General features: G+C 46.6%; 1 protein-coding gene across 1 annotated transcript in view; it reads left to right on the top strand.

Annotated features, from left to right (window-relative positions):
• The first annotated feature begins 21,955 nt into the window (after positions 1-21,955).
• Positions 21,956-22,740, top strand: part of LOC106840847 (uncharacterized) — a 125,680-nt gene continuing 124,895 nt past the window's right edge. Inside the window, exon 1 of the mRNA XM_070516805.1 lies at positions 21,956-22,197. Coding sequence (XP_070372906.1) covers positions 21,956-22,197 — 242 coding nt within the window. The remainder of the gene's footprint in view (positions 22,198-22,740) is intronic.

Here is a 22,740-nt window from a genome sequence, read left to right as displayed (position 1 = left end):
CTTATACTCCCTCTGCCTGTCATATTCCCCACAAAAGACTGGTGTTTCATTATTCCTGAGTAGAAGGGCATGTCTGAACTTGCAGCTTTTCAAAAGGCTTTCCTGCTGAAGTGAAATTCTGTTCCCTCTTCCAGATAAAACACATTTCCCTGGGGCTGGCCCCGTGGCCGAGTGGTTAAGTTCGCGCGCTCTGCTGCAGGCGGCCCAGTGTTTCGTCAGTTCGAATCCTGGGCGCGGACATGGCACTGCTCATCAGACCACGCTGAGGCAGCGTCCCACATGCCACAACTAGAAGAACCCACAACGAAGAATACACAACTATGTACTGGGGGGCTTTGGGGAGAAAAAGGAAAAAATAAAATCTTTAAAAAAAAAAAAACACATTTCCCTGGAAATCACACTTAAAACAATTGCTTCAAGCTGGGACATCACCCACATGAAGCCCAAAGGAGATCCAGGGTAAAATGAACCAAAACAGCCAAAGCATTTGTATTTAAAAACAACAGGCAATGAACTTTTCAGGTTAACTCTGGGAGTCGATGCTAGGAGCAAAGTGTCAGACAACTGAGGCTGCAAATGGAAAATTTCTCCTTCTGTTATTTTTATCCCATCCCAAAGGATACCCTGATAAGTCCACATGCAAGTCTGAGGGTTTGTTTACTGACAGGACAATGTGCTCTATTACCTAACTTATGGGAATGAAAATAGGTCCCTGGTGTGCTTTGTGATCTTTATTGTTTCTCTATTGTTAATGTCATTGTCAAAATTTCAGGACTGCAACTGACCAGATTAAATCCAGAGGATTTGTAAAATGGCAAACTTGAATGATACTTTAATATCATATTGAAGCTAATTTCATCCTGCTGCAGGATGGAGGCAGTGCTCATTGCTCTGGGCACGTGTTTCTGTGCTCAGGGAAAGAGAGCGCCACATCAGATATAATTGTGTTAGGTTAGCCTCTACTTCAGGCTAGAATAAAAATACTCTGAAAGTAAGAAATAGATCGTGTTCTTTTTATATTCTTTCTTGACTCTTTGAATTTCCAGCCCTGGCCTCAGCTCACATAATTCTTGAATTAAATGGGTTCAATATATTTGGCCTAGAAATGGGGACAGGAAGGGAAAAGTGGTGAAATGCCTTCCAGTTGATTCATTTTAACAAATGAAGAGTTTGGCTCTTAACTCGGGGAGATTGAAATAACAGCGCAAGACTTCTGCTCCTGGCCGGGATGAATTAGCTGTTGGTAGAACAACCCTCCTTTTGAGAACGTGTCGTGGAAAACGTGAACAGGTGAATCAAGTTTTCGAGGCCAATATATTACATGCTGTCTCATGTACATGTAGTTGATACTTATGGATGCTCCTTTATTAATCCTTATTTATATTTACATTTATTATTATATATTTATATTTATTAATACTTATCCATATTTGCTGATAGAGTCCCAAAGTCCCAAAGACAATTCATAGTGTATTAAAAAAAAAACAACCCTCTCTTATTTTATTGGGGAGTAAATAAGCAAGAAAGAATTATATCAAGGAAGAAAGCAGGACTTGAGAACTGAATCTCATTTCTGTCTCTTTTCCCAGTGAATTTCAAAAGCCTCCCCCATTCTATCCAAATGTAGTCACCCCTTTCCTCCTGGACACACATTTACTATAGGCTTGACATATCTGGGTCTTGAGCTTGGGGTAATTTAAAATTATAACCTACAACTTTCCCGTCCTACTCAGTTCATGCTAAGACAGCCAGGCTGCGACCACTATCAAATTTGCTCTGTGACTTTTTTATCTTTCCCCGTATCCCAGGCTCTGAATCATCTAGGTATGAAAGCAGAGTATAATTCCCCTCCCAGCAAATGTCACCGAGTGCCAGAGGGCGATATGTTGAGAACATTGTTAGCTAAATATATCATGCAGCCCTCACGCTTAGCGTATAGTTTTTCATGGTTGACTAAAAGCTCACAAGAATCCCTCAGCAACTTCGTGTGGGCCCTCCTGGAAGAACTCAAGCCGCCAGTGCAGGTCCGCAGCATGAATTCTGTCTGGTGGCCTCACTGGGGAGTTCCCTGGGTGTTGCTATTATGTTAAAGAAACAAACTGCCTTTTCCGTGGAGGATATGTCAAACCCACCGCAGCTACAGATGGTTTCACGGGAGCTGATAAAGGGACCCCCAATACTGTTAGGACAAAGTCAGTCCATACTCTTTGACATTACCCCTGGATGGACAGTAATGGTTTATTTAGAATTTAATTATTAAATAAATTATTGAAATGAATTTTACGATAATTCTGAATGTACAGAAGAGTTATCAAGGTGGTTCAGAGAGATTCCATATACCCTAAGCCTAGTTTCTCCTAGTGTTAACATCTCGCATTTCTGTGGTACGTTCAACACAACTAACGGATCAAGACTGACACGTTCTTATTAACTGAAGTCCACTTTTTATTCAGATTGCCTTAGTTTTTAAAAAAAAATTTATTTTTTCTTCTTTTTTTAAAGATTGGCACCTGAGATAACAACTGTTGCCAATCTTTTTTTTTTTCTTTCTTTTTCTCCCCAAAGCCCCCCAGTACATAGTTGCATATTCTAGTTGTGTAGGTCCTTCTGGTTGTGCTATGTGGGACGCTGCATCAGCGTGGCTTGGTGAGCCGTGCTACGTCCGTGACCAGTATCCAAACTGGCGAAACCCTGGGCCACCAAAGCGGAGCACATGAACTTAACCACTCGGCCACAGGGCTAACCCCTCCTTAGTTTTGACCTAATGTTCTCCTGCTGTCCCAGGACCCCATCCAGAACACCACATCACGTTTAGTCCTCGAGTCTCCTTATGCTCCTCTTGGCTGAGACAGCTTCTCAGATGTTCCCTGTTTTTGATGCTCTTGACAATTTTGAGGAATACCAATCAGGTATTTTATAGAATGCCTTTCAAATTGGGTTCATATTTTCCTCATGGTTAGACACAAAGTTATGTTTTTCATCTTTTGGGGTTTTTTTTGAGGAAGCTTAGTCCTGAGCTAACGACTGCCAATCCTCCTCTTTTTGCTAGGGAAGACTGGCCCTGAGCTAACATCCATGCCCATCTTCCTCTACTTTATATGTGGGATGCCTACCACAGCATGGCTTTTGCCAAGCAGTGCCATGTCCACACTAGGGATCTGAACCGGCAAACCCCGGGCCACTGAGAAGCGGAACGTGCGAACTTAACTGCTGTGCCACCAGGCCGACCCCCAAAGTTATGTTTTTAAAATTCGTTTGAGAAAACGTTTTGATGTCTTTTAGAAAAAGTCTGTTGTCACAGGCAGTTGCAAGAAATAATACACTAGTATTTTTGCAGGAAATAATCCATTGTTCCCTCTGCCAAGTATCCAGCAGAGGTAACATTAGCAAACATATAATATAATATAACACAGTATGTAACATAATGTAGTATAATATCACGAGCATGACATTGACATGAGTGTAATTCACAGATCGTGCTTAGATTTCACCAGTTACACACACTCATCATCTGTGTGCCTGTGTGTGTGTGTGTGTGACAAGTAGCACACTGTTTTCTCGCTTGCATAGGAAGGTTCCTGTATCCCCCACCACAGTCAAGATGCTGACAGTTCCAACACCACAAGGATCCCTATATGGTCCTTTGGTAACCAAGCCCGTCGCCCTCCCGCTGCGCTGGCCTTGATGAATCAGCTATGGGCTCATTCTCTCCCCCATTTCCCCCCACAGTCCCTGCCTCCTCCCTAACCTCTGGCAGCCACTCCTTTTCCAAAATTTTTCTCAGTTCAGAAACATTCTTTATGTGGAATTGCAGTGTCTGCCTTTTCAGGATTGGAGTTTTTCCACTCAACATAATACCCTGGAGGTTCCTCCAAGTCGTTGTGTGTATCAATATTCAGTTCCTTTTACCTGGCCGAGCAGCTTCCCAAAGAATGGGTCCACTGCCTTGTCCACCCATGCCCCCGCTGAAGGACATCAGGGTGAATCCTCCTTTTTGGCTATGACAGATAAAGTGGCGACGGACACAAAGTCACAACTGATGCATCTTTTCTTGGCTTTAGTAGTAAAGAAAAAAGCTCCAGATTGAACAAAATGCCTTTTCTATGATGGGTGATTTTCTTTTCAATTTCCAGGAAATGAATTGGTTTCTGGTAAGCATCATTTTTAGTTAAAAACTCTTGTCTTCTCCAAAACTTTTCACTGTAAACTGTTCCTCCAATATATTAAGTAATTTTTTGGAAGATCTGGGCCCTAATAGCTGCTTCTACTTTTTTTTTTCTCTCGGAACTGTTTATTATTTACTCCATCACGAGCACAGCTCTGGTCCTCATGTGTCTTCGGGAACTTGAACATGCGGAGGAAGGAAAATCGATGCTTATGATTGCTGCTCTTCCTCCCCTTCAGCAGGGCTGCTGGGGACGTGATTTATCTCTGTGGGTGAAAATTGGATTAAAAGTGTTGAGGAGTCAGAAAGAGAATTCTGAGAGCAAACACGTGCCTCCCTTCGCGACTGCACGGCCTGCTGAGGGCTTTCACTGCAGTGACCCCGGTTTTGGGAGATGGGGGACAATTTGAAGCTGGGATATTGCATCCGTTTCTGTGTATTTATTTTTTCCTTAAATATTTCAATTTTCATTAAAACTATATTATATTCCTTTTCTCACCTATAACCCTCTTCAGGGTGGATAGAAACGCCTTGAAGATAAAGCTTGGAATTAATGCATGGAGGGGTGCATGTTTCACTGCAGCCTGTCACCAGTGAACACCATTTAAGGAGCCTACACGGATACATGGGACTTTGTTTAGACCTAAACTCCCAGCTTGCTGCCTAGAGTTGAGTTATTCCCAGAGCCCCCTTGTTGGGGAAGATGAACGAGCGTTGGGGACAAATCTACAGAACTGAAATTAGAGGCACTTACCAAGGACACACAAAGCCTCTATGTTTCACCAGCACTGGGATCCGGCGATGGATAAGGGCCGCCCAGGTGGTGGGGCATCCACGAATGAACCAGCCAGGTTAATCAATACCCAGCCTGGAGTGGATGGCACCTGTTCAGGCTGCTGTAACAAAATGCCACAGATGGGGTGGCTTAGAAACAAGAAAAGTTTATTTCTCACAGTTCTGGAGGCTGGAAGTCTGAGATCAGGGCGCTGGCGTGCTTGGGTGAGGACCCTCTTCCTGGTGGCAGACTTCTCATTGTGTCCTCACACGGTGGGAGGGAGCTCTGCGGGGTCTCTTTCATAAGGGTACTACCCCGTTTGTGGGTGCTCACCCTCTTGACTTAATCAGTAGACGGAGCGCGCCACTGCAGCTTGGAGCCGGCTGGGTCGTGGAGGAGGTGGATTGCTCGGCCACTTTGCGAATGGGGTGTCCGTGGGTTCTCGGAGGGGCCATCGCAGGTGGAAGAAGCCGTGGAGTCAACGAGTAGCATGCACACAGTGAGGGCGGATGAGTGAGGGAGGCAGCTCGCCTCTGTGCGCAGCTTGAGCTGGGTGCAGCGAGAGAGGAGGACGGAGAGCACAGAGGGGCTGGGGGGCGTCAGGGGGCCAGACTCCCACAGCCTGATGTGAAGAAGGTGATCAGTTTCTAGTACCTAGCATCCCTCCCCCATTTCCTCTCTCACCGATGCTCACAATTTGAATAGTGTTATCTCACTATACATAGCAGCAAATTGAGGTGCAGAAGAAAGATGGCGGCTTCTCAGTGTCACCTGGGTGCTGGAGAGCCCAGCAGGATGCAGGGTCGGAGTCCTGGACTGGAGGTCGGGCTTCAGGGCCAGACTGCCGGGTCTGAATCCCAGCTCTGCTGCTGCCGGCCCCTCGGACCCTGGCAGGATCGCAGCCTCTCTGTGCCTCAGTTTCCCCTTTGTCGAATGGGCATGATAATAGCTCCTGGAGCAGTGCCTGTCACTCAAACCTGATGGGATAAAACAGCTACATTTGCGCCCTAAAAATAATTTGAAACTTCTGGATGGAGTGTGTTTGAGATGTACATAGATGCCAGTGGGCTGTTCTTCCTGCAAAGATGACGTTTAATAATTCCTTCAGATGACTCCTAACAATCACGTTATCCTTGTCTCCCACTGCCCCCAAACACACATTTTCTAATCTCCAGCTGTTTTGGGTAACACACAATTCCGGGGGCTCCGTTGGTCCTAGTTGATGTGAAATGTGGGGAAACACTCCCAGGCCGGGGTCTGTGTCTTCTGGCCATGGCTGCAGAAGTGGGGGATTCAGTGCAGCTCATGTGAGACCCACGATGAGGCCCCTCAGCCTCAGTGCCAGAGCAAAGACCCCACAGCGACAGAGAAAGCCGGTGACAGGACAGTCCAGGGGCTTGGCCGTCAGGCGCAAGGACGGGCTAACAGGAGCTCTGCTTTGCAGGAGGCCCCTCTCTTCACCGACGTGGGGCGTGCAGCCTGCTCTTCACGGAACTCAGCACCGACTCGGGCTCAGCTGGCCTGCCCAGCGCCTGGGTTATTAACGAGTGTGTTAACAAGTGAGTGTGTTAACGAGTGCATTAATGAGTGTATTGTCATCTGTTACTGGGGCAGCTTGGCCGGGTTGAGGCATCAGCTGGTTACAACCTGGCCTCTCACAGTGGAGTCAGGCCCAGGCCAGTCTGAGCGTTCCAGGTCTGGAAGCTTCTGTGCATGTTAATCTTGTCTGGAAGCCTCCTGCCTCCTAATTCTAGAGCAGGCGACAGCTCTTCCCGAATCACGGTACCTGGGCCTCCTCCAGTCTCACCAGCTCAGGTCCCGCAGGCTTCCAAACTGAGGCAGCTGGAGGCTGCCCACGCCTGCCAGACCAGCCCCAGTCCAGCAGGTGCAGAGGAGGCCCAGGGAAGAGGACCGCGTGCCTGGTGCCGCCCAGCCAGTATCCTGAGGACAGTGAGATGGGGACAAGCAGGGGTGTCCTGGGGAGGTCGCGTCTGCCCACATCTCCCTGCTGCTCCCCAGGCTCAGGGGCTGCTAGGGCAGGACATGGGGCCCTGAGCCCCCAGGGCTTGAGGCCGGGTGCGTCTGCCTCCCTAGAGTGGGGAGTCGGGGATGGGGTTCCACCTGCACACACAGGCAGAGGGGATGGATCTGCATGTTCTGGGCGGGACAGAAGTTTCCAGCATACCTGCCATCTGTGTGATGACGTGAGAGTGGCCTGAGGTGACTTCTACACAATCCCCAGCTCCAATTTCCACAAAATAAAGCATGTTAGAGATCCGTGAGGACTGTCTGCTCCAACAGAGCCTCTCAAAGAAGTCCACCTTGCTGGTGACCGACGTGATATTCAAATTCCTGTTGATTCAAATGGTGTGGTTGTGAGGCTGTGCCAGAGGACAGCACGCGTTTCTGATAAAGGTCTTGCTTCCATTTGGAGCTCCTCTTCCCCTGAATTTTCCTTCATCACAAGTGGGAATTCGCACCATCTCCAGGAGGACAGACATCAGGAGGTCGACAGAGATGGGCCTTTGGAGGGTTGAGGACACTTTTCAAGAAGCCACCACAGAGTTGGAGCAGACCTGGGCAAGGATTTGAGAAGACCCAGATCATGTCCCCCTTATGCATGTAGATATGACTGAATTTTACATCTGTGGGACCAGACGTGAAAGTTCAAATACAACACGGTGCCACTTCCACCACCTGGAGCTTTGTCACACTCCCTGCATTCTGTATTCCTGCTGCGATGAGCAGGAAAGATCAAAAACTCATTTGACATCATCAATGAAGGTGAGAAGGAGAAGTCGTGCTGTATCATTTTCACAAAGCTCAGTCCCTGGGTTACCTTCAAATTCCCCACCCCAACCGTACTTTTATGTTAAAACTGCTGCAATTTTTTTTTTTTTTTTTTTTTTTTTGCTGAGGAAGATTTGCCCTGAGCTAACATCTGTGCCAATCTTCCTCTTTTCCTCTATTTCGTATGTCAGATGCTCCACAGCATGGCTGATGAGCAGTGCTAGGTCCATGCCCGGGATCCAAACCCTTGAACCCCAGGCTACCAAAGCAGAGTGTGCAAACTTAACCACTACACCACTGGGCCAGCTCCAAAACTGCAGTTATTTTTAAAGTGTCTTTGGTTGGAAATGAAAGAACAAAGGTCCCCCCATGTTCTCTCCAATTTCCAGCCAAGGATCTGATTCCTTGAAGGCAAATTCACTGGGATGCCTCCTTGGTGCCGATTGTGCTGGAGGCTCAGTGGGAGACGGGTCTGCCTTGTTTCCATCTGTAGGGGCTCCCCTCCCTGATTCATATCTCATTCATGCTCCTGTGTGCTGTGTGCTGGGCACTGGTGTGGTCCTGGGAGCATCCTGGTCACATTGACTGTTGAGTCCTTGACCTCACAGAGCTCACACACAATGGGGAGTTCAAACAAAGCACAAGAAAACATATACACATGTACCTTCTAGGTGAGAAGAAAATGCTAGGAAGGAATACATGGGGTGATTCGATGGAGGGACCTGGAATGGGGTGATGGAGCTGCTGTAGACAGCAAGCCCAGGAGGGCTCCTCCAGGAGGTGGCAGGAGCAGCCTGTCCACTAAGAGGGAGGGTGCACAGAAGCCAAACCAGTGCAGGAGCTGCAGGCAGAGGACGGGGGAGATCAAAGGCTGAGGCAGGAATGGGTTCGGCTTGCTCCAGAAACAGAAATGGACTGGGTGGCTGGAGCATGTGAATGCTGACCACCTGCCCACCTGCCAACAAGACCGTTTATGAGGCAGGTTTGAAGCAACTGATTCTAAGTGGGCCGGGGAGAGAGGACAGTGTTTGGAGATGTTGGGCTTACTGTTCTTTTCCAACAACCTCTCACCCAGATCACAGCAGGACGCGAGCTGGTTCACTTACACACTTTGTGCCCCAACCCACTCAACAAAGCATCGAAGGCGCCGTGTCCAGCCAGGATTCTCCAAGAACCAGAAGGTGCAGACCGTGTTTGCAGTTGTGTCGGGACAGAATCGGGCTGTCGAGCAGCAGGCGCCTGCCATTCGTGTCTTCACGTCAAGAGTGTCATCCACGAGCATCTGCGGCTGTCCGACGTTGCCCTGGAGATTCCGCAGGTTAAGACAGGCTGCTGCCCGCTGTCGCTCCCGGCCCTGGGGATTCTGACCTTCATCATGGCAGCTGCGACCTTTGTGTTCACTTATCACAAAAGCCCATTTCCTTCTTCCAGTCAGTGCTTTAATTTTCCACCAGGATGGTAACAAAACTCATCTTTTAGAACAAACTAAGCCTTGTGTTGTCTGTTGAGCAATTTAGCTTAAATCCTGCAGGAAACCAGGCTCGATTAGAAGCAGCAGCCACAGGCAGTTTGGTGAAGACGAATCAAATTAGAGGCTTTGCTGAGTTAAAGGAAGCGAAGTGGAATGAAAGGTTGACACGTTAATCTATAGAAATAGAACATGAAACCACACACACTAGAGCAGGGACGCAGAAACAGGCTCACGCATCCGAGCAAACTTGAATGCTTACTACGTATTTGATGATATAAATTATTGTACATCATTTTAGGCCTGATAGGGTATTGTGGTCATGTTTAAAAAGTGGTTGTTATTATTCAGAGAAATGTACTGAAATATTGACAGGTTACATATAAAAAGTCTATCTCTAAAGCGATTTTCAAAGATTTTAGAAACTTGCAGACACAGATGATGTCCCCGGTTCTGCTTCTCCAAGGAAGATAAGGCTGACCCGACCACGCTGATATTTGGAAATCAATTCAATGTTTTGACCCCATGACCTCACAGTGCACGGACATTTTATGTTGTCTCTTTCAAACTTGCGAGCTTCCCCTTTTCAGGTACACACTCATCTTTAAACCCTTCACCCACAATTTTGCTTCTGAATACGTGGTGATGAATCCTTTCAGAGCTGGCTCTACCTTCCATGTCCAGCAGAAGCTTCCAAACGGGTTTGGCCACGGTGATAACCCCTTACTGAAAGGTCGTCTGAATGGAATTACTGCATAGACAGCGTTACAGGGCTCCGCGCCACGTGAGGCTGTAAATAGCGCTGACAATGTCCTGTGCTCTCATTTATGATCCAGTAGCTCATTATGGCTCCACTTTCACCCCCTTCATTAACAAGCTCATGTGTTTCTCTGATAGAAGCCCCTTTTGCGTTAGCCAGAGCTCTTTGCTCACAGAGACGCCTGGGAGTGTGGCCTGAGGAGAAGTGGGCATTCTCGGTGCAGATGGCAGGGTGCGGGGCGGAGCGGAGCCCCCAGAGCGAGTGTACCCCCGTCAAAGGGCAGCGGGCATTGTGGGTCTGGGTGGTAGATCTTTTATTTTAACATGTGCATTTTGCTTGCTAGAATCGCATTTAATAAAAGATTAAAATAGATCCTACCACCAATTTAAAAATGATGATAATGAGGAGGAGGAGAAACATGCATTCAAGTGCCACATAACAGTGTGACAGCACCGCTCAGGACAGAACGAAGAGCCTGAAGCACTGTGAGGGGTTTGCATACTTGTAATGTTGTTCATTACTATAATTTATATTATTATTTTCTCACACCAGTGATAAATAATTTGAAAATCCTAATATTTCTAGTCAATAGATAGTATTTATTTTTGGAACATTTATTTTATAGGGAAAAGATAAATTATTTTTTAAATATGAATTTGACTGATAATAAGACGGATTCTGGAATAAGTTGGTTCAGTGTATTTAGTTATTCTCTTACGGATTCGCTCCGTGATTCCTCTACCCACATGCTAGTGACTGTGAAACAAATATGAAGGTAAATTTTATTTTTTAAAGATTTTGCAAGAAAAATGTTTCCATGATCATGCACTTCTGGGGATACGACACATCCCAATGGTGCTTACTAAAGAATAATTAAATAGTATATTCTCTACCAGAAATATCATTTTTTTAAATGAAATAATTTTGAAAATAAAAAATATTGAACAAAGTTCTACTATAATTTACCTGTAATAAGGATCATAAAATGGTATTCCTACATTCAGATTCAGGGGTTTCTGTAGTACTCCCTTTTCAAAAAGTGTCACAAAATATAAAGAAAACACTGACAACTTAGAAGGTGGACTGCAAAAACAGCTGGTGCAATAAAGTCTCGAAATCATGAAATGCCAAAGGCTGAAGTTGATTACACACCTTCCTGATTGATTCGGTCCGTGTGAGGCGCCGACTACTCCACAATTTCATTTCAAGGCTCGAGTCCTCGCACAGTCGCCTGGGACAGAGAGTTTTCAGGAAAGTCTGCAGAAGGTAAAATGAGTTGAAAGTTCATAAAGCTCACACTCTCTGCCTCCATCTGACTTTCATTCACCTCCCTATTTTTCAAGGACATGTTGACACGGAGACTACTGTTTTCTCCAGTCATTGGAGTAGTGGATTCATGCTGGGAATCGTTAGTGTGACCGCCCCCCAGGGGTAGCGGCTGCAGTGTCCCCTGAGCTACATCTTCCTCCCCTTGGGAGGGTGACAGGATGGGGAGGCTTCTAGGGACTCTGGCATGTGACACCCCACGTAGGGCTTCCTTTTCTGGGGAGGGAAGGGCAGGGTGAAAAGGACAAGGTCCATGTGGATGCTGCAGATAAAATTACCACAAACAGACACTGATCCCTTGTCCCTGGTTTACTGGCTGATTCCCATGAAAACAAGGTGATGCCCACCTGCACATCTGGGTTTCAAGGTCGGTGATGAGGAAAGTAAACCGAAGGCGAGAATGGCACAGACTGCGCTTGAGAAGCTGGTTCTGTGAGTAATTATTCGTCCATCACAAAGGGGCGAGGGGTGATGGGTGATGGGCCCTCACCTGAGTGTCAGGATTCCTGGGTTTTCCACTGTCAGGTGGAGGCGAGACCCCACCCAGGAGGACCCCTGAGTTTTCCATTTTGTAGAAGTTCAAGGGGGATGCAGCCCGTAAAGAGCTGGCTCCAGAGACGCCGTGGTCCTCATAAACAGGACGTTTCGAAGCCCGGATGATTCTGGCAAGGCGGAAATGCGTTTTGGAGATTCGGAAAGATCCAGGGTGTTAGATTAATTTGATAATGAATATTTTATGTCATTTCTCCTTCCCATAAACTTGCCATCGAAGCAATTCATTTGAATTTTTTTTTGGTCATTTTCTTTCAGTTCTCTTCTACTATTGATAAGCCATTTCTTTCTTGATAGTTACTGCTTATCAGTGAAAACTAAGAAGTATGGATATCTTTAGGGAGTATTATTAATTCTTTTAAGGGCTAAAATGGAACATTCGAGTCATTGTCCAGTAGGGCAGACTGAAGGGCTAAGTTTTCTCCAAAGACAGTACTTAACTCTTTTCTGCTTTTATATTAAGCAATAAAACAAACAAATCTAATGATGTTTTCTTTTTTTTTTAAACATTGGCACCTGAGCTAATAACTGTTGCCAATCTTTTTTTTTTTTTCCTCCTGCTTTTTTCTTCCCAAAGCCCCCTGGTACATAGTTGTCTATTTTAGTTGTGGTTCCTTCTAGTTGTGGCATGTGGGACGCCGCCTCAACATGGCCTGACCAGCGGTGCCATGTCCACGCCCAGGATCAGAACTGGCAAAACCCTGGGCTGCCAAAGCGGAGGGCGAACTTAACCACTTGGCCACGGGGCCGGTCCCTGACATTTCTTTTTAGACAGGATTAAAATTTGACTTAAAGGACAGTATTAAACTAATGCACATAATAGAAAATTCTAATCATCAGAAACTCAATTAATTATTATCTAAGGGCTTTTAGTTTTTAACTCTAGTTTTTATTATTTAAGTTTTTTTATTTACCAAAAAATTGAATAACACAGTCATGGAATACAAATAAATTGACACCTCTACAATTAGCAAGTGAATCAAAAGCCTTAAACATGCATTTGCTCTTGGGCTCTGCAATTTCACTTCTAAGAATGTATCCAAAGGAAATAGTGTCAATGATGTGGTTGTTTGCTGTTTGCCCAGCAAATGGTGCCCTCCTTCTGGTACCCGCACCCCCAATTCCCTTTGTAGAAGTCTCGTTCTCCCTTTCTCAACCCTTGTGTTAGGGTAGAGCTGATCCACCCGGGTTTGAGGAGAGGACTCTCTGTGTTAAGCTAAGACAGCGAGCATATTCCATCCTCCTGGCCACCTTAACTGGTTCAGGGACGGGCCTGTGCCCAGTGTGAGCAGCTTCAGTCAGGCTCAGAATTGTGTTGGGACAAAACACACCCACTTTTGCAGGGTGAAGATGTAAGCCTGGACGTTTTTGATGCCACCTTGTGGAGAAGGCCCTGCTTAAAACTCAAGCCAGCCCAGAGAACTCTATATGGAGAAAAATAATCCCCTGCTCTGAATATTAAAACCACTGTAATCCGTGGATGCTTTCAAAATTAAGCCAGTACAGATACTTGGAGAGCCATGAAGGATCCTGTTTGTGTTGACTTCCTTGAATTGTATCATCAAGGAGCCGATTTTATAGTTTCTTCCATGAGCAGGTCTGATCGATTCTAAGCAGAATAGAAATTATATGGATGGATGGTCATGTCCACGTTTTAAAACACATATGTGTGTGTTATCATACGCCCACATATGGTAAACACTATTATTTTTATGATGATGACAAGGAGATGATATGTGCAAAGTGCTTCTCCTGTGCCTGGCACTTGGGAGCTGTGTAACAAACGTAGAGGCTTTCATGTGTGACATGTAAGATCACACCTGGCTTTCTGAAGACCGACTCTAAGACCCATTGTCCTTGCTCCTTTGCTTTCATAAAGGAAGTTTAATAGAGAAGGCTTACCTAGCTGCCAAGCCACCATGGGCTGGAATTTTATTGAAGATGAAGTAATTCTATGAGTGTTCCAAAACTCACCATTGAAGACAGAATAAAAGAAAAGGCAGATTTCCCCTTATGTGCATGGCCCTGTCCTTGAGATACGTCTTTTGAAAGCTGTAGGTGCTTTCTCTTCTTGAAACATTTAAATATGTCCTCTTTATATCAGTAAAAGGTGCATTAATGGGGCTGCTCAGGGCAGGCAGGGGACAAGCTGAATAGTGTGAGTTCTGGCCTTCTCCAATGGGTGTCACTCTATAAAAACACAGCATAATTTGTTGAATGTCAAGTAGATTAATATGTCAGCCCCGGGAACACTTGCCTTGTAACACTGTAGCATTTAGATAATTGAATACTGTAACAGCTCAGCATCTCGCTTAAAGTTAAAAATCCCAGGATTTACATCATTCTTCGCCACAGGACTATTTTTCAACAGCTTTCAAATCCTCACAATAAGACAAGGTTCTGTGTGGACCCTGTACACAGGATTCTTGGGGCAGACCGGCTCCTGGTTGACAGACGTATTTACCCAGATTAATATGCACATTACCAAACAAAGACAAGTCGTCATTTAATGGAGCATGAAATGACTTCAATCTGTAAAGCTCAGTGTGGATCTGAAGCCTTACCTGCCTGACCTGCTGGTGCTCAGTCCTGCAAGCTGACTTTGGAGAAATCTCAGGGGTTGGACCTGACACCAGGTAAGATCACCCCGTTGCATGTAACATGCTCTTTAACTTCTCCTTCATCGTGAGGATTACAGATGTAATTGCATAATTATTTCTGCAATCACTTTTTCTTCAAAGTCACACTCCTCAATACAGTATTAACTGGAGAGGTGAATTACATGAGAGGAGCAGGCAGCGAGGTGCTGCAGTGAACTGAAGGGGGCATGCCCCCACCAAAGAGAAGAGCTAGCACCCGCCTCCAGTCAGCTCCCTTCGTGCAAGAATGTGGGCCCCAAATTGATCAACCTTCCATATTTTACTTTATTATTATTTATTTTTTTGGTGAGGAAGATTTGCCCTGAGCTAACATCCATGCCAAGCTTCCTTTATTTTGTATGTGAGACGCCTCCACAGCATGGCTGATGAGTGGAGTAGGTCCGCACCTGGGATCTGAACCTGTGAACCGGGCCACCGAAGCAGAATGCATGGAACTTTAACCACTCGCCCATGGGGCTGGCCCCTAATCTTCCCATATTTTAAAAGGAAGAAGGAAATGCTATTTTTACATGCAATATTCTGATATTTAAATGTTGATGATCTATTCAATTAAAAATACACCCCATGCCAGGAACACATACATTTGGTCCTGTGCTGCCACTTTGCAGAAGACAAATGTCTGGCTTACTATTTCTTTCCAAGGTTGACACTGGATCAAAAGGGAGAAGACCCTTCCTTGGCTGCCCACTGTGTTTCCAGACACTAGCCTGCTGTCCAGCACATGCAGGAGGCTCAAGCTGTGCTTATTAAGTGAATAAATTTGACAAGTTAAAAACTACCATGCAAATGGTTGTCATCCTAGGACTGCTATTTATTCTAGGAAGAAATGTAAAAAACGTCATGTATTCTAGCCATGGATTGCTTATAGTTAATTCTAAGTTTCTTTGAGCTTATTTGGTTTCTTGTTATGAGATAACATGAGACAAGTATGTATAGTTTGTGAGTGGAGTGTCGTCACAGGAAGGATAACTCAGTTTTCAAAAGCCACACAAGCAGAGAGCACATCGTGACAGAGGTCATTGCCAATCTTTGCGACTGCAAGGTCAGAGAGAGAGGATCATGGGCTTATTTTGGTTTCCATTGTAAAGACATTTACTAAGGAGCTTTTAGAAAACCTTTAGCTTACGCCCCCTTATGAATGAGTGCAGAATGAATGGAAATCTGCTCCCACACGATGTTGAGCTAACAGGAATGTCATGAGTATCATTAGTCTTCTCAGCCTCGGTAAATGTCAGTGCTTTAGCTCCATCAGACGTCATTTATCCTTTGGAAAATGAGATCGAAGGAAGCGTGAGGGACACACATCAGAGCCCAGAAACCGGATGCGAGTATGAATCCATCCCTGACGAGTTCCCTGAGGTTCTGCTGGAGCACAGCATGGGAATTTCTGCGCTCGCTGGCCGTCGCTACACCCTTATCTCCCACTCCCTGGACAACACATCGGCAGACCTGGCTACGCAACCGGGCTGCTGTTGCCACCCTGTTTCCATGTCACCACCCCTTTGTGTCCTTGTGAATTCTGCGCCAACACAGACGTTCCAGCCAGCTCATCACAGCACCTCCTGTCACACCCGCAGACACCTGAGTGATTTTTCTACATATAACCCAATATGGTGGCACCACCTTCCCTCTATCGGTCTTGTCACCCTGGGGCTGGGTTTCAGGCTTCCACTCCTGAATTTTATCTCTGTGGGTTTGATCCTTCATGAATGTTGAGTTGGAATTAGAGCAGGTGGTGGCAAACTGGAAAGATTAAGCCACAGAAGTGGCTTCTCCCCCCTTCCTCCCTCCCTCCTTCAGGGAAGCCCAGGTCCTGCTGTGTGACTGCACATTGCTGGCTGTGTGGCCTTGGGCTGGTCTCCCTGAGCCTCCGTTTCCTCTCCAAATAATGGGGACCATCACATAGGCCTCACATTGTGGTTGGGAGTTTAAAGCCGATCAAGCAGGATGACCATACTCAATTGTTCAAGAAATATCTGTTGATGGCCTTACTGTACAAGGTAGAAGAGAAGTGAAATGCGGGTTTCTCTAACTCCATTCATTTGAAGAACCCCTCTGTGATTTTAGGGCCTCAGCCCCACCAGTTCCTGGGGAGAGACCCCATGGGAGGAGGAGGCCCCGCCCAGCGGTGGTTTTACCCATTCCTGGGAAGGGCAAGAGGACAGGGCCCCTGGCGGGGAGGGGACCGGGCTCCTGGTGGAGGGGTCAGGCCCTTCTCTGCTTCCCTAGCGCTAGTTGGGCTTGTCTATTGGCTCGCTCCACGGGCTCCTTGTGTGGGTGGAAGGGTGGGGACAGCTTCTCACGGGGGTTTTCTCGGCCTAGAGGCATGACCGAGAGATAGGGCACCGCCCCTCAAGCACCTTAGGGGCAGTGACCAGTAACGGGGCGGGGGGGGGGGGGGGAGTGCACGTCTTCTTCATGGCCTTTCCCCAGACCTCGGCAGGACAGTCAGTCACTAGGCCTCTTGTGGGCAGGGCCCAGTGGGAGGGAGCACTCCCCCTTCACTGATGCTCAGTGCCAGGCAGACCGGTCTCCAGGTCTCCACTTCACAGGCTCCTGGGGGCAGCTCCTGCAGAGGAGGGGTGGGTGGCTTCTCCAGGCATCTTTTGCCCAGTGGACCAGGTCCTGCAGACAGGCTCCTGCTGGCAGCACTAAGTGGGCATGGGGAGTGGCACCTGACTTGGTTGGCTCTTTCTTGGTGCTGGGAGGGGCCAGTAGACAGGAGGCCCCCACAATCTCATTGGCTACATGAAGTGCCAGGTAGGGAAGGGGGAGCCTCCTCTCTTTGTCTTCATGATAGCCTGATTAGACTCCTAAACATTAGGGTGTCTGTCCATTTTAGGGCTTTGCCTGTAAAGTTTACTTGTCACAATGACTGTCAGAGGTTCTGCCAGGATGTGTTCCCTGAGATGTCCTGATGCAAAGGTTCTCTCCGCAGGAGGAGCTAAGAAGGGAGGAACACCTGCATGATTTCTTTGTCTCTCTTCTTAGATTCTGAAATCCAGAGGGGAAAAATAAACCAGGTATATAGCAGAAAACTACCTCCTTCCATCCAATCTCTCCTGGAAAATGGAGAGTAGAGCCAGTGATTGGCAGTGTTGTGTCTTTTGCTGCCTAGAACTCTTAGGGAAGTTCTAACCAATCTTATGTCACAAAAGCGGATGCCATGCACATGGTGAGACATCTTACAGAGGCCTTCCTCTGCTCCCAGGCAGCAGGAGGCATTTACTCAGTGACCTGATGTCCTGAGGCTGTTCTACCAGGGGCCACTGGTTGCCGTATAGTGGTCGCTATTCCCTTAGTGAAGCTCAAGCGAGTAAAAAGACTCCTTGGTCAGGTGCCTCCAGGCAGATCTTTGTACTAACTTTGTACTAACTTTTCAAGGCCTGCTTCCCCAGAGTGGTCACGTTGTGAGGAAATAGTGATGGCGATTACTCTCTAAAGGCATCCGTCCAGGAAGGATGGAGAGGGGGCTAGAAGGAGACCTGCGTTGTCGTTAGGTGGGTGGTCCAGATGCCTCGTTATCAGAGCAGCAGTGTCTGCGGTCTGATCATTGGGACCTGTGTCCTCCTTTACCACCTCCTAACTGCAGACCCAATTCTTCTGTCTGGGAAAAGGGATGCTGTATCTAAAGGTCAGGATCAATTGCGAAGAAGAATGCAAAGGCACTTAGGCAAATGGCGCCAGGGCAGCTATTGATCCACAAAGGGGGCTGGTGCTGGGTTTTCTGGGTAGATATTTACATGTAGATCCGCCTGACATTTGGTATAAAACCTGCTCTTTTCTTAGAATCTATCTCCTTTTAAATCTCTAGATACTCTTCTAACTTTTAATATCTCAGCCTTTAAGAATGAAGCAAAACTCCAGATAAACCACCGCTAGGACTTGTTAGCCATTTCAGTGGTTTGGTGACAGCAGGGTGTTGGTTGTACATGGATTTCATTTGCATTTGCTATATTATTCTCTGAGCAGGCAAACCTGAGGACGAGCTATTCCAGGAAGTTCACTTTGAAAATCGGTAGTACTGTCTGTGCCCAGGAGCTAAAGCAGAGCGATGGCTAATATTCTGGAAATCTATATCCTTTTTAAAATGAGCTCGGACTCATATTTCATATCAACATTTCCTGACATGGCCAAAATAATTTGGTTTTATTTGAGCTAGTTCGGAGATGACAAAGACAGGTTAAAATACTTCTGAATTTGTTCATTCTAAATCAATATCATATCAAAGGCAATTCTCAGAAGAAGAGATGAAAATCGTTAATAAGCACATGAAAAAAGATGAATCATTGACCGAACAATCAATGAAAGTAAATAAAAGAGTAATGACAAGCTCTTACTTTCAGTCATGGCAGGTTAGGTAATTCTGGATAATTCTAGGGTAATTAACTTCCCCCTTGAGGACAACAAGAAAGAATGAATGCCAATAACAGCCAACAGTTTATTGATAAAGAATTCCAAGGCTAGTATCCAGAGTTTTCAGAGACCCAGAGAAGTAGCCCAGGATTCCAGGAGCTCTCTTCTCTGGAGGCTCAGTGCCAGAGGAATTAGCTGAGGCGCTGGAGTCTGAGAGGCTCGTATCGCAGCTGGTGTGACAAGGAGAAAAGGAATGGGGTTTCAGGAGTGATGGATGGGGCTTGATGAGCCCCTCCACTCTGCATTTGGGGCTCCTGAGGGCAGTATGTTAGGAATGAATGTGAACCTGGGTGAGGTAGTATTTCGCAAAGACTGCCTCCCAACCCCGACCCCCTTTCATTAACTTTTTTCCCCCTAGACAGATAGTGTCAATGAAAAACAGATCTAGACTTAGGTAAGGAGAGACTTTACACAGAACAATTATTGCAATAAGGGGAGAGAGACTACTGTGATGGGCTCAAGGGACTGTTTCCAATCTAAGATGGACAGCATCTCAGACTTCAGACAGAAAGAAGGCTCTTCTTTTATGGGGAGGAGTACGCAAGGCTAGGAAGAACCAGGTGTGGGGAATGAAATGAACTGAGGCATTGGTCGGACCACTGATCAAGGAACAGTATTCCTGGAGGTCAGCTGACGGTCGGGAGGGGCTGTCAGGAGGGGTTGTTCTTGTTCTAATGCTCAAGGGTGGGCCAAGGTCTAGGGGCCCGGGGCATTAAAGTTTGGTCAAGTCAAATAAGTGGGAATTTTGTTCAGATTGGTCGGTGAGGACACACAGCTCTGCTAATCATCCACCAGGCCATGAGCAGGAGTTTGGAGGGCCTGTGCCTGGCCTGACGCAGGGTCACCTGCAGGTCTTAATCTAAGTCATATGGAGAAGGGTGTTCTTCACAGAGCTGCAAGGAGAAGGGGTATTTCCTGACCATTGCTGTTTTCCAGGAGCACAGGACTCACATAAAATTCAACATTGTCACTATCCAGACAGGTAGACACATATGGACGTGGGATTGCATACCATCGTGACAAAGAAGAAAGTTTGGGAAATTAAGAGTGGTTGTTTTGGGTACTGGCATTACAGATTCTTTTTCTCTCTTCTTGTATATCTGCAGTTCAATATTTTCCACCATTAGTCTAGTTTGGGTTGTTCTGGCATCAAATGAGAAAACACTGGTAATTAGAAACACAATGACCAGCTCAAAATAAGTACTCAAATGTTACTTGTGGTTCTCATCATCGTGATCATGAAATTCAGATGATGTGGAAAAGTTACTTTTAAAAGAACAAAAGAGAAAAATTAGTATCCTCCAGAACCTTCTGTTTCTACCAGTTTCCTCACATGAGCAAAGCCAAGCCCAGACCTCACTATCATCCCTCTGCCTTCATGACTGTGAAGACGTTTGTAATGAGTGCCTCCTCGGACATTTGGTGCGCATCTGAGGAAAGGCAGTGGAAGACATGGAAGCATTCTCACAGTGATCACTGCTGTGACTCAGCAGGTGAGGTTCTCTCCCCCGGCACATCCAGGGCTGTCTCTGCAGAAGCCTGGCAGCCTCTTCCCACCCTGGGGCCACCTGGAGAAGACTTGGCTGAGTCATGGCGCCATCTTGCCGCCTGTGGATATTCTGCGGATGCTGGGAGCTAGACGCCAATCCCTTCCTGCTCTGGCTGGCAGTCCTGGAAGCATTTCAAGGGCTGGTTTTAGGAGCCCCCACTCTGAAATGCCTGTCCCTGAATTTTCTTTTCTTTCGGTTTGTCCTAAAAATTAGTAAGGGAGGGAAATATATCAAAGACTGCTCGATATTGTAGTTCTCACTGGGTAGTTGCCTCTGATAACTCGGTGCTCTGTTCAGAAGCTCAGGATGTGGGGTCTATGACAATACCTGACACCTGCTCGGGAAGCGGAGGAAGGCTGTGCTCCCGGTCATTTCACTTCAAGTTGAAGGTGACCACTGGTCACCTGGATGGGGCCTCTACTTGGGCCTGAGCAAATAATGTCTCTGCACCCCACTTTCCTTGTTTGTAAAATGGGTCTATAATAGTACCTACCTCACGGGCCTCTGCTGAGGATTAAATGAGTTAAGATGTGCAGACGCTCCCCTGTGGCTGCCCACAGTAAGCTGTGATTGTGTGATGGTCACTATGAAACCTCCAGGCTGTCATCTGCTGCACAGTGTCACCTGTTTCTCATATTTACGCAAGAAACCTCCAGAGTGGTGAACAGTGGCTGTGTCCTCTTAGTATATTGTGCGTGTCTTTTTAACTCCCCGGTCCTGCATGCAGACTGCAGATTGTATATGTATGTCTCCTGTCTTTCCTCTAAAATGAGTCGTCTTTGGTGGTGTCGTGAAGCATTTTATTATTCTTACTAACTTCACAGTGAGCTTGCCTAATCCCGTCTGGCCGTGTCTGCATCTCCCCTGCTCCTGCCTCATTGTGCATCGTCCGGAAAAGACAACACTGGACACTGCGCACTGAGAGCCCATCAATGAGCACAGATTAGATGGGGCAAAGGGGCTTTTCTACTGGATTAATTGGAAGCATTACTGAGTGACCGGAGGACATCAGCCAATGACTTTGAGTAAGCATGTCTCACAGTTAATAGTGACGAATGAAAACTAAATAGTACAATGAATCCCACACTGACATTGTGACAGGAAAATCCACTGGCCTAAGCAGCCCCAGTTTCAGACCTTGGAAGCAGCACGAGTGAGAAGTTCATAGGTTAGCACAGCGCAGCTTATGGGTGAAGCTTTTATTATGTGTAGCCAAACCTGGGGGTCATACATCAACTTCATCATTTGCTAGCTGTGTGACCTCAGGCAAGTCACTTAATCTCACTGGGCCTCAAGTCCCTCATGTCTAAAACGTGGTTCCAAATAATAGTATCTAACTCGTATGGCCATGAGTGTGCCGATTGTTAGTGTCCTTGGGGAGAGTGTAGCAGTCAAGTTCTTGGCAGGAAACAAGTAGCACCTTCAAAGGAACATAGTGGAGTCAGTTAACACAGGAAATATTTGAATACGTGTGGACAAGATTAAAGGAGCCGATGAGAGACGTAGCTTTTTCCGCCTGTAGCCTTGAAGGGCAGACAAGTGAGTACCACCAGACCCAAGGAGAGCTGTGGCCATGGGATGAGGATCACAGAAGAATGGAGACCCTGCCCACCATGGCCAGCAGGGAGGGAACAAGTGGAATCCATACCCACCTCTCTCTGCTCTCGTCCTCCACAATTCTGCACGTGCCTCCACCGGCTGCAGCGCTGCTGGATCAGAGGGCAAGCTTGCTCAGGTGAAGTGGTCCAGGGAGGCCAGCCTCCTGAGCACAGGGGAGGGAGGGTGGGCAAGGCTGGAAAGTGGACTCGCAGGGATGCGCGCGAACCAGAGCACAGTCAACTTCAAGGTCAGCTATAGGAAGCACACACTCAAGACAAAGACACGGAGAAAATATTGCCAATCTGGTGACATCTCTCTTTGCTAAGAATTGCTCAATGGATAAAAATAGTTGCCACAATCACTCCCTTTTTAAATCTGTGACAGTTTCCTCTAGTTCAGCTAGACTCAGACGTGGTGACGATTCTCTCAAGAATGAACTGGAGAAGAATAGAAACAGCAGCTTGCATTTCTGTCATGCTTTAAAATGTACAAATTGCTGTCATCCATTAAATCTCTGTGGGGCCTCGCACGAGGCTGTTTCAGTTAGCTATTTAGAAACACTTATAAATGAAGAAGTCGAAGCATGGAGGGTTTATTTGGCTAGGGTCAAGACTTGTGTGATTTAAAAATGTTGAGATAAAATTAGCATGACATAAAACCAACCATTTTAAAGTGAATG

The sequence above is a fragment of the Equus asinus genome, chromosome 8 (assembly GCF_041296235.1).
Source record: "Equus asinus isolate D_3611 breed Donkey chromosome 8, EquAss-T2T_v2, whole genome shotgun sequence".
In the NCBI taxonomy this organism is placed as follows: Eukaryota; Metazoa; Chordata; class Mammalia; order Perissodactyla; family Equidae; genus Equus; species Equus asinus.
This window is presented reverse-complemented; position numbering and strand designations above follow the sequence as displayed.